This window comes from Chinchilla lanigera, unplaced genomic scaffold, assembly GCF_000276665.1.
Source record: "Chinchilla lanigera isolate Chin_1 unplaced genomic scaffold, ChiLan1.0 scaffold00002, whole genome shotgun sequence".
Lineage (NCBI taxonomy): Eukaryota > Metazoa > Chordata > Mammalia > Rodentia > Chinchillidae > Chinchilla > Chinchilla lanigera.
The window spans coordinates 49421631-49433216 of record NW_004955403.1 but is presented as its reverse complement, the minus strand read 5'-3'; the positions used below and the strand labels follow the sequence as shown (position 1 = coordinate 49433216).

The following is an 11586-nucleotide window of genomic DNA, read 5'->3' as shown; positions in this document are numbered from 1 at the left end:
AGGAAACCCAGGTGCTCATTGGAGTCCCTCTTCTCCACATAGAAATCACAGGCTGGGGGAATCTGTGTTAGCACTGAACTGTATTGCTTAGGATGAGATGAAGTGGGCAAGTGAAACATTTCTTCTTACACTCTATTCTAACATTTCTCTTCTCAGACTTTCTGCTCCAATGGGAACAGGGTGATGGGACCACCTCACTGGGCTTCTACAAAGCCACCTTCCTTTGTGGGTGGTGTTAGAACTGTGATTCTGTGAGGCTGCAGTGAGAAGTATGTAATCCTTTCCCACCATTTACTGAAAACACTCCCTGATTTCAATGTGACAACACTCAACAACTTTACAGAAGGAAAAACAAAATAGATAAGTGAATTGATTCTGCCTCTCTCCGTGTTTTTCACTTAAATATTCATGCTATTTATTTCATTAGACAATTATGAAAAGTTAAATAAAAAGATACATACCGAAATACTAACCACAGATCTTGGCTCATGATAAGAGATTAATAATGATTAAGTATTTTGTATTTTCATTAGCAAGTTCCCTTTGGAAATTTTATTAAAGTATAATTTATAGATAGTAAAATTCATTCTTTTTGCTATTCAGTTCTGTATTTTGACAAACACATACAGCCTTGTGACCACAACCACGGTCAATGTATAGAAAAGTTCCATCACCCTAAATCTTTGTATATGGGGTAGGGGTAGCTCTGTACTTTCTACATAATTTTCTTGTGGCTCTAAAATGCTCTTTAAAAATCTACTAAAAAGATCAAAAATAATATAAAGGAAACTGGTGTTATACTGGCTTAGGAGTTTAAAAAAAGTACGCTGTCCTCCTCTTCCTCCTCCTCCTTCTCTCCTCACCCTCCATCCCTGGCAACCACTGATCTATTTTCCAACTGTACAGTGTAGCCATTGTAAGACTGTCATATCAATGGAATCATACCTGCATTGTGCAGCCTTCTGAATCTGGCTTTTTTCATTTAGCATAAGATATTTGGCATTCATCCTTTCTGATGCACAAATCAGTAGCATAGAAACATTTAAAAAGGTATTTGGTCTAACTGGAATTGATTTTTGTGAATGGGATTGAAATCCAATTTACTTTTTTCCCCCATTTAGATAAAAACTGTATCAGTACAATTTATTGAAGCATCAGTCTGTACCCCATTAGTCTAGAATGCAACCTCCATTATCTATTAATATCCCATGTATACAGAACTGTTTATGGGCTCTGCATTTTTTCTCTTTTTTCTGTTCCTAAACCAATATAATACCAGCTCCTTTTATGTTATTTTGGGGTCTCTTTTAGTAGATTTTTAGAGCAGTCTTAGACCCACAAGAAAATTGCACAGAAAGTGCAGATATACCTTCCACCTCATATACTTTCACATCTTTCCCCATTGCTAGTGCCTCTACCAGACTTTATAATTGATAATTGATGAACCTATACTGATACATCGTTACTCATCAAAATCCATAGTTTACACTGACTTTCACATTGGTGTTAGACATTCTATTGATTTGGACAGCTATATAATTATAGGGACCTACGGTTGTAGCGTCACACAGAATAGTTTCACTGCCTGAAAAATCCTCTGTGCTCCAATAATTCTTTCTTCCCTCCCTATTAACCACTGGCAACCATTTATCTTTTTATATCTTTTATTGCCTTTTCCAGAATGTTGTACAATTGGTATTACACTTTATTGAGCCTTATGAGATTGGCTTCTTTTAATTGTGCACCAACTTATTTTACAAAGGTTTTATAATGTCTTGGTACTTAAAAAGTTGAGTCCTTACATCTTCTAATTCAAATTTTCTGGAGAGGTGGGGCCTAATGGGAGGTGCATAGGTCATGCAAGTCCATCCTCATGAGTGATTAATGACATTTTAAAAGCACTGGGGGCTGCAGGATCCACCCTTTGCTCTTGCACTTTCTTGCCATATGTCTCCTATGCATCCATAGGATTATGCACGGTGAGGACCTTTGCCAGATGTAGATCCCTTGTGTTTGGATTTCTAAATCTCAATTCTTTATAAACTACGCACTGTTGGCTGTACTGTTATATCAGCACAAAACAGACTAAGGCCACCAATATGGTGTTACCCAACATTCGTTTGACTTTCAAGGAACCAGGTAATGGATATTCTTGGTGTTCTGATCATGCCTCTTTCTTTAGCAGGCACTGCATCCTTGGGCCACAGGAGAGGAGTCTTCTCAACAATCCTGTCTTGTTCCTAGCCTTTAAGTCTGAACCCAGGAAGTATGCACCTCCACGCATAAAAGAGATTTGCTCCCCATTTCCTTCACTGCTTTCACGGTTTTCCTTAAAGGTGACAGGACTGGTGTCCCTTCCCACATCAGTTTAAAGCTCTGCTTTCATAGGAAATATCTAAGTGGGATTTGTGTCTTTCCTGCAGAGGCTGCTTTCCTCTAGCTGCCCAGACCCACCCCCTCATGCTTATACAAAGAGGTGTGCTTTTCCAGGACTGTCTTGAGGCTCTGTCTGTGCGTAGCCTTTCTGGAGATGCAGAGAGTGGCTACTCACCTCGGTACACCTATCCAGAAACAGCTACCCAGGTTATCATGGCTTATTATAAAGGAAGAACAAAAACAATAATGCTTCTCATTGCTTCTCAGCCTTCCTTAGCGCATATCCCTTCTCTCTGCTTCCTTTTGTCCCCAGAGTGGACCTCTAAAATAAAGCATTAGCACTTAATCCTTGCCTCAGTCTCTGTTTTATAGGGAACAGACACAGATACTTTGCTCATTAATTTTTGGCTTTCTTCTTTTCTGATAGAGGTATTTAGGGCTGGAAATTGCCAAGTGCTGCTTTGGCTGCACTCCACAAGTTTTGATAGGTTTTATCTTTGTAATTTTTCAGTTCTCGGCAGAGAATTTTCTCTCTCAGAAACAATATCCAGGTTGCATTGGAAGGGGTTCCTAGTCATTTGCTTTTGCATTGAAAGCTTCACCCTTTGAGGGTCCAGCTTGTATGCCAGAAACTCAGTTCGTATTTCTCTTAACTTTCTGTGAACCCAAGGCCTCATCTTTCACCCCAGTGTGGTTCATGAAACTCATGTTTCTTGTTTGTCAAGATCAACAAATGCCCACAAACCAGGCTGGGATCAGTGTTACAATAATAATTTGGTTTACAGCTACCTCTTGTTGGATCTTGGAGAATTTTTTTTCCTGTCTTCCAAGGCTAGCCATGCATTTAAAAGGGATCTTGTCAAAGTTTATTCATTAGGTCTAGGTGATTTTCACTGTTCTAGAGTACACTTTTCCAAAAAGGTAAATCTTCATGTAATCTGTAAATGTCTAGGTAAAGTATTATTTCACTACACTTTACCATAGAATTTAATCTAGTGTGTGTTGGCAAGATGGAAAAGGCACAACTTTATATAGGATATCTGTGAATTCATCTGATCAAGATTCCTTAGCCTCCATACCAGTAGACCACACTGACTTCTTCCAAACAGAAGGTACATCAAATATGTCCAATTTATCAAATTAGACATTTTGTTTTTCTAAAGACTTACATCTACCAAAAAGACATCTACAAAAGTATTCTTAGTTGCATGTTGTACAATAGCCCAACAGTGATAAACAAGTCAAATGTCCATCACCTACTGAATAGGTAAATAAACTGTTATATTCCCATTGCAGAATATTCCAGAACAATAAAAAAGAAAAAAGTAATAAGGTATATGATAAGAGGAGGATGAGGGAATCTCTGAAGTGCTAGAGATATTCTGTGTCTTGAGCTGGGTAGCAATTTCCTGTATATATGCATATGGATAAAACAACTGAACTGAATGCTAAAGATTTGGAACCTTAACAAATATTTTTTTAAATTTTATTTTAAAGAGAGTAGTAAATGAGACACAAACAAACAAAAAACAGAACAATGGCAGCATACCAGTATCACAAACATAACCAAACCATAGCAAGAACATCTAAAGTGATACAGGGTTTCAAGACAAAATAATACGAATTAACAGTGGTTGTTGCATTACATTTCGCTATCCTCAGCTACATTGCTCAGATTACCAGATGTAAGAATGGAAAATTGTTCAAACCATTAAAGACAATAAGAAAATAATTATTAGATAAAACATTAGAGATAATACAGGGTTTCACTAGACAAGATGGTACGAATTCACCATGATAATTCCATTGCATATTACTACCTTCAAATCAGCTGCCCAGATTACCAGACAGAAGCATGCAAAATTGATCAGAACATAAAAAACTTTAAGCATTAACTATTCCTTTCAATATACCATCAGACATCAGCAATACAGTTATCTTAGCTATTCATATATATGTATATTATATATATATATTTATATTTTGCCTTCCTTCTTTCTTTTTTCTTCTTTCCCTGATCCTAGTTGTTCCTTCCTTTGAGCAATTTCTTTCCCTTTCCTATCATCTATTGTACGTTTTGAGTTTTACCTAGTCTTTCGGGTTCCCACACCAGGGAGACAATATGATGTTTACATACGTGGGTCCGATTTATTTTACTTGTGAGTATGGTCTGTAGTTGCATCCGTTTATCTACAAAAGCCTCAAGTTTATCTTCTTTTATAGCTGAGTAATACTCCATTGTATAAAAATACCACATGTTTTTTATCCATTCCTCAGTTGGTGGGCATTTGGGTTGTTTCTGAGATTTAGCTATAACAAATTGTGCTGCTATAAACATGGGTGCACATATATTGCTGTGGTATGATGTCTTTAATTCTTCTGGGAAAATACCCAGAAGGGGAATAGCTGAGTTAAATGGGACTTCCAATCCTACTTTTGTGAGGAATCTCCAAACTGATTCCCACAGTGGTTTCACCAGTCTACACTCCCACCAGTAGTGGAGTAGGGTTCCTTTCTCCCCACAGCCTCTCCAGCATGGACAGCAGATCTCTCCTTACATGCACTAACAGATTAACAAAGCTTTTGTGAATGGCCTCTGAGTGCACTGATGTTTAGGGGCAGTAACTGAAGACAGAAGAGTGTGGTGAGCACCATAAAAGCAGGAGAGCCTTCCATCTCCTATTTTTCCCTCCGGAGCCTCCCCTAAAATGGTGATGAACAAGGGCACCCACAGTCTGTCTACATTTGGTAGTGGACTCAATATTTGAAATACAATGTCTTGCATACATTCAAAGCATTTCCTTTAGATTCATATTTCTGTATAATTAACTTGAAAAACTGGTTGAACATAGTGGTCATAAAGGATAGAAAGAATAAGATATGATGCTAAATGCATCTTGAATTTTTCTCAGATAGTTTTTCAGTGAATTTGTTAATCATAGTTGAAATGAAGGCAATCCTATTTGTTTTGCTTTAAAACTATTTCAGGTCAGTTGAGTAAGACACGTATCTGTGTTAAATAGTTGCAAAACTTGCCCTCCAAGTACAAAGATGTATTCGCCACGTACGATTTTTTGAGCGTAGTCCTGTAGGGTGGGGGATTGGCATGGGAAAATGGCTCCCAGTTTACTTTAGGGTCTCTCTGCCGTTTCACTAATGACTACTTAATTTGGAATCAAGCAAAGTCACTGGTCATGTTTTCTTTGTACTGGCAGTTGAATCAGGGGCCTTCACACTGAGCTGTATCTCCAGTCCTTTTTTGTTTATTATTTTAAGACAGGGTCTCCCTAATTGCTAAATTGTCCAGGTTGGACTTGAATTTGCAATCCTCCTACCTCAGCTTCCCAGAATGATGGAATTAGAGGCATGTTTTTAGCTGGAACATGCTAGGACTACCTCAGCAGAGTGACAGTAATGGGACGTTATTGAGTTCCTTTTCACTTGTTCTTTCAGATCAACCCAGAAGTCATCAGTTACCTTTCACTGGGCTTCTTGAAAATCCCCCAGCTTTTCCTTCCTTAGCACACTGCTAGGAGGTTCCTGCAGATGGTTTCGTTCAGGACACACAGGCAGCCTCTCTCCTCAGTGAAACAGAGCAGCTGCTTTGGGCTTGTCACCTGTCACCAAGTCTTCGGATGAATCAAGGAAAACAACCACAGTCTGCTTACATCCACTGAAAGCTGCTGCGGGAATTCAGAAACGCAGCATGAAATTAATCCGAAATGGAATTTGCCTGAATTACTAGAACTTGCATGAGGACCCTTTTGAAAAAATTGCTTTGGTGCATGCAATGACCAGAATGGCTCGAGATCCTGGTGTCATTGATTTGACCTCTAAACCTACTAAAGTATTAATAGTTAAGGGAAAATCCTTGTGCGACTCCATTCTGGGAAGGGCAAAAAGCAATAGAAGCCAGTTTTCAAGACCAGATTTCTCTCTTTCTTGAAACCAGAACCATCTCTGTGATAAAACTTGCAAGCTCAGGTGCAGAACAGGATGCAACAGGGGCTGGGGATTTAGCTCAGCGGCAAAAGCGCCTGCCTGGCAAGCGCAAGGTCGTGAGTTCGGTTCCCGGTACCGGAGAAAAACCAAAAAAAAAAAAAAAAAAAAAAAAGGATGCAACAATCTAAGAAAGCAGTTCCACTAGCAGTCTAGGAAATTTAAAGCCCAAATTACCTGAGATATTTTACACAACACACATTTAGAGATTAGGCCACATCTAAGATTCTTACTCTGGTATCTTCCTGGAAATGGTGACATTATTTTGCATTTTTTTTCTTTTTTTTTTTTTTTTTGCATTTATTGAGTCTAACTCAGTGGCCATACGTCTCTCTCTCTTTTGCTTATTAACTCAAGGGAAAAGACTATTTCACTTATACATTGCCCAATATGTAATAGAAATAAGAGTTCAATAGACATTTATTTAGCTGAATATATATGCACAATATACTTCAAAGTATGTAAGATTTTTTACATAAGACTTTGTGCTTTATAAATTCTTCTGTGTTACTCCATGGACTCTTTGCTAATCCCCAATAAAGTTGTAAAGCAGGTATCACGCTTGCCTCCTTGGGCAGGATGACTGGCTTTCTGGGAAATAAAATACATAGCTCCCTATCTCAGAGCCTCTATTATTTGTAGGCTCATGGAAGCAGAGACACGAAGATGCTGATTCCATTTTCTCTACTGAAAAATTCACTTTCTTTTGGGCCGCTACATTTTTCAAGTGATCGCACTTCTCAGGGGAGCTGGTCCTTAGAGACCAACGGGTTTTGGGTAGGTAACCAAAATGGCATGTGCGGGAAGAGGAAGTCTTCAAGGTGGTGAAAATGGCGCAGTCCAGGTCATGAACGTGAAAAGGCATATTTGGACAGTGGTTCAAAATGGCTAAGGTTCAAAGTTTATTTGGAAGGAGGTTGTAGAAGGTGAGATTGGAAATGCCTATAGAATTATATTGCAGAGACAAATCTAAGAGTTATTTACTGAGCACATGCCATATGTTCTACAGCCTGGCGGGTACTAATGAACGGTGAAGGTACCTGCTCTTCCCAAATTCACATACCAGTAAGGAGATATCTGAGACTCTGATTATGAACAGCGACATAACATTTCTTCATTAGTCAATCAGATGCCTATATTGGCAAAAAATTCTCTGCCAAAGTCATAGGGGATTTCTTTCTGAAGCTTTCTAGATGTTTGTAGTGGCCAACTAAGGGAAAGTGAAAAAGTCAACTAGGAGAGATGGGGTCAGAGGCTGTAACATCTTAAAGTATATCTTGTATCAGTTTAACTTTTTCAGTACTGGGGATTGAACCCAGGGGTTCTCTACCACTAACCTTGGATCCTGAGCCCTTTTTATTTTTGTTTTTGTTTTATTTTCTTTTTATTTTAAAGAGAGTAGCATATGAGAAACAAACAAACAAGAAAAATAGAACAGTAGCAGCATACCAGTATCACAAACATAAACAAATCAAAGCAAGAACATTTAAAGTGATACAGGGTCTCAAGACAAATTAATACAAATCAACAGGGGCTGTTGCACTGCATATCTCTATCCTCAACTACATTGCTCAGATTATCAGATTTGTTTTTGTTTTGATTTGTTTTGTTTTAACTGAGTCTCACACAGTTGTCCAGGCAGGACTCAAATTTATAATCCTCCTACCTTAGCCTCCCAAAGTGCTGGGATTGCAGGCACCTGGTTACATATTGTTCTAATTTTTGAACCAAGTAAATGTATTGGCTTGAATTAGTATATATAAGTATGAACTTAGTAAATGTATTAGTATGAACTTAGAAAAATAAGGAACTGCAAAGTACTTAGCCATAGTAGAAGAGACTGGAGAACTGGGATCCATTTCCAAAGAGGAGCAGAAGGTTTTGGTGGAGAGAATTAGCCCTGCTTTGAAGCTCAGACCTTGAAAAGGACAAAGGGACTAGAATTTACAGGTGAGAAGCAAAGACGAACGGGTCCTGGCCCCTTTGGCTTGTCTGTCTCTGGCTCAGTCTTCCGCAATGCTCCTTCTATCATCCTGATGGTCTAAGTGTGTTCTTACTTTTGGTCATGTGACATTCCTACCAAGGAAACACCCTTCTCAGTACTTCCTCCCAACAAGAATCTTCATTTGTCCTACTACCTGCGTGCATCAGATACTGTGGGAGATCCCAGACCTAAACAAGCCTCAGTCCTTCCCATGAAAGAGTCACTGTCTGATAGGAGTGGGGGTTAGTAATGCAGAATTGCTTTCCCGAACAGCTTCTTGGGTAGGTAAGATTTACTCTAATTAATAAAAACTCCCTGTGGGAGTGGGGTCCCTGCAATCAAGTCAGAAAGATTCAGAGTGACCCTATTCTTTCCAGCTGTGTGGTGCCAATCATCTGTTACTTGGATTTCTTCAATTTGTATGTTTGACACCTCTGTGCTTAACCACCCTCCTTTGTTCTCCCAGCTCCATTGTTACTTGTCCAAAGGAGACTTAAGAACATAGTGTATGATCACCCTCATTGTATGGGAGAGAGGGGAGATGCCCAAGAGCTAAGTGGCTTGCTCAGTCTTGGAGCTCATTCTTCTAAGGAGATTGTGCTTAGTGGGAAGGAGTTAGGCTTCTGATCCTTATGAAGGGAAATAATTTCTCACTGTGAAAGTGTTCCAAGGCTCCCCCTTCATGGGTTGGTTCTACCTGGTAATAGAAGCTTGATGAGCCAATGACTGGAGCACATTGGTTTTTGAAGGATTTTCCCCAACACAAGTGTGGCAGTATTAACAAAGCTAAGGTCAGTTGTATAGGACTCAGTCAGGAAGCAAATAGTCTATTACTCACCTGAGCCCCAGCCCCTGCCCTCTCATTCATCTTCTCTTGTGGCTCACAGATGCTGGCTCCCTCCCTGTGACAGTTAAACTTGTCTCCTTGACTGGGTTAAGAGACTCCAAGACAGATTGGATCGTGCAAGCAAAATATGACATGTGATCAAAAATGTAATGAATGTTTAGATTTAAAACTTTATTTCAATAAAAGTCACACTGCCACGAATCCTCCTCAAGACCTCCTCCCTTTGCGCTGCACACACTTACCCCATCATTCTTGCCACTTTCTGAGGCAGTTCCAGAAGTCCTCTTTGATGAGTGTCTTCAGTTGTGCTGTGGGGATGTTTTGATGGCCTGAATCAATTCAAAATGTTTACCTTTCATGGTCATTTTGATGTTGAGGAAAACCCACAGGCTGCACAGTGTCAGATCTGTTGACACTTTTAGTGTCTTCCTTTTTATTGGATGGCACTTGGCCACAGCCCTCACAATTTTTTGTCACACTTCACAAAGACACTGATTGATTGATTGATTGTTTGAGCCACTGATATCTATAACTATTAGGAGGTTGGAGGCCCAGCTGCAGGTGGGTCAGTAGAAGTATTTCTTTCACTGACACTCATTCAAACCCACTCTGCTTCCCAGCTACCATGAAATCAGCAGCTTTGCCCTACCACATCCTTCCACCATGATGTTCCTGCCATGGAGCCGGTCAACAACAGACCAAATCCTCTGAAATAGCCAAATGAAAGCTCTCCTCCTTTAAGTTATGGGTTCCAGGTATTTTGTACCAGCAATGGAAAGCTGCCCATATACTCTGTAACCATCCTATTAGTTGAAAAGAGAGTCTCTTCCATATTTCTTGGTTTACTTCTCTTAGGGGGTGGTCAAAATGTCACTTGTCCTTTCTGAAGATGCATGACCAATTTTTCTTTTCCAAGACTTATCCTTGGGCCACTTTTAACCAGGCCACTGCACTTGCTAACTCTGTTTCATCCTTCAAGGCATGACACATCTTTATGTAATGATCAGACATTCAATGAAACCAGGGTAAAGAAGCCAAGGATGTGCCAACAGGATCAAAGGTTCTGCCCTACACTCTTAGCTGTTTCACTTACCGCCCCTGGTGAGGCCTGAGAGCTTCTGCCTAGTGAACGGCAACTCTCCGTGGTGATGAGTTACCATTGGATTCCCATGGACCATTGGAGAGGAGCCTGCACACTGGAGAGTTTCTATTTTTACCAGGCTCTGGCATTGCTCTTGCATTCCATGGAAACTGTGCCAGAAGTCACAGAAAACTTGAACTGTGCTCCTTTTTTCCACCTAGGGCCTCTAGGAACTAGAGAAAGGGCTGTTTTCACCCTTGTTATCAGCTATACTACAGGGAAGAATAAAATAGGAGGCAGCTTTAGAGTAAAAGAAAATTCTTGGGTATAAATTCTCGGCTCCTAGGAGCCACTACCACTTTGTCCAAAGGAAAGCATAGGGGAAGTACTCTGGATACAAACACAGTGAGAAGGCTGGATGAATTACAGCCCAGTACAAACAGGGGGGCAATAATGCCCCCAGGGCTCATGCATGGAGTAGGGGTAGCAGCGGCGGGAGGGATGGGAGCACTATAGGGTTTTCTTTCTTCCTTCAGGGGAAGAAAACTGTTAGCTGGACTTGCCACCTTGTTCTCTAAACAGAGAAGACCTACCACCCATGGAAAGATACTGGCCACAGAAGAAGAGAGCTTCTGGGTACCAGAGTCCAACTCTACATTCTCTTCCTTGTTGTGTTGCATGACCTTGGGAAACACCTTAGCCTCACCTACCTGTATGGCACTGTTTATTGTATTGACGCTAATGCATTAGTATCTGCCCTAGCACTTTTGAGAAATTGAACAAGGTAATATATAGACAGAGTTTAGAAGCCTTGGGCATAGAGTGACCACACAGTACATGTTAGGTCTTGTTTTCCTTAAAGCCTTGGCCACCCTTTTCCCCAGCAGTGTGGTCGCCCACTCCATAGGTAATTTGTGTCATCTGTAAAATGGAAATGATTCCCACATTGTAGATTTAAGCAGTAAACATTAATACAGTGTTAGTTTATTGTTTAACCCATGAGACTCTAGAGTTAGAGAAAGCACTATTTATTAGTCATTATGCCAAGATGATAGGCATAGATTGAGACTGCTCAGGGCAAACTAGCAAATGTGAAAAGCTACTTAGGCATAACTGAGACCCCCTGTTATCATTGATCATAGTGAAAAACCATCAAACTGATCTTTCGGGATTTCATTCCTACGTAAAATGAGCATCTGAATTACTAGTAGCTTCTTTTAAAATCTCAGAACCTTTCCTAGATCTCAGCATCAATGTCTATGGACACTTAGCAATGTATGTATGTGACTTCAAAGCTGA

At 40.0% G+C, this 11586-nt stretch overlaps 1 protein-coding gene across 3 annotated transcripts in view; it reads left to right on the top strand.

The window, feature by feature from the left end:
* Adra1a (adrenoceptor alpha 1A) overlaps positions 1-11586 on the top strand; it is a 91709-nt gene that overhangs the window by 52665 nt on the left and 27458 nt on the right. The window contains exon 2 of one of the 3 annotated variants that reach the window (XM_013514144.1): positions 5830-6377. The exons of the other annotated variants lie outside the window; for them this stretch is intronic. Within the exon in view, the coding sequence (XP_013369598.1) occupies positions 5830-5909 (80 nt within the window). The 3' untranslated portion in view covers positions 5910-6377. Of the gene's footprint in view, positions 1-5829; positions 6378-11586 lie in introns of those variants that run through there. 3 annotated transcript variants of the gene reach the window in all.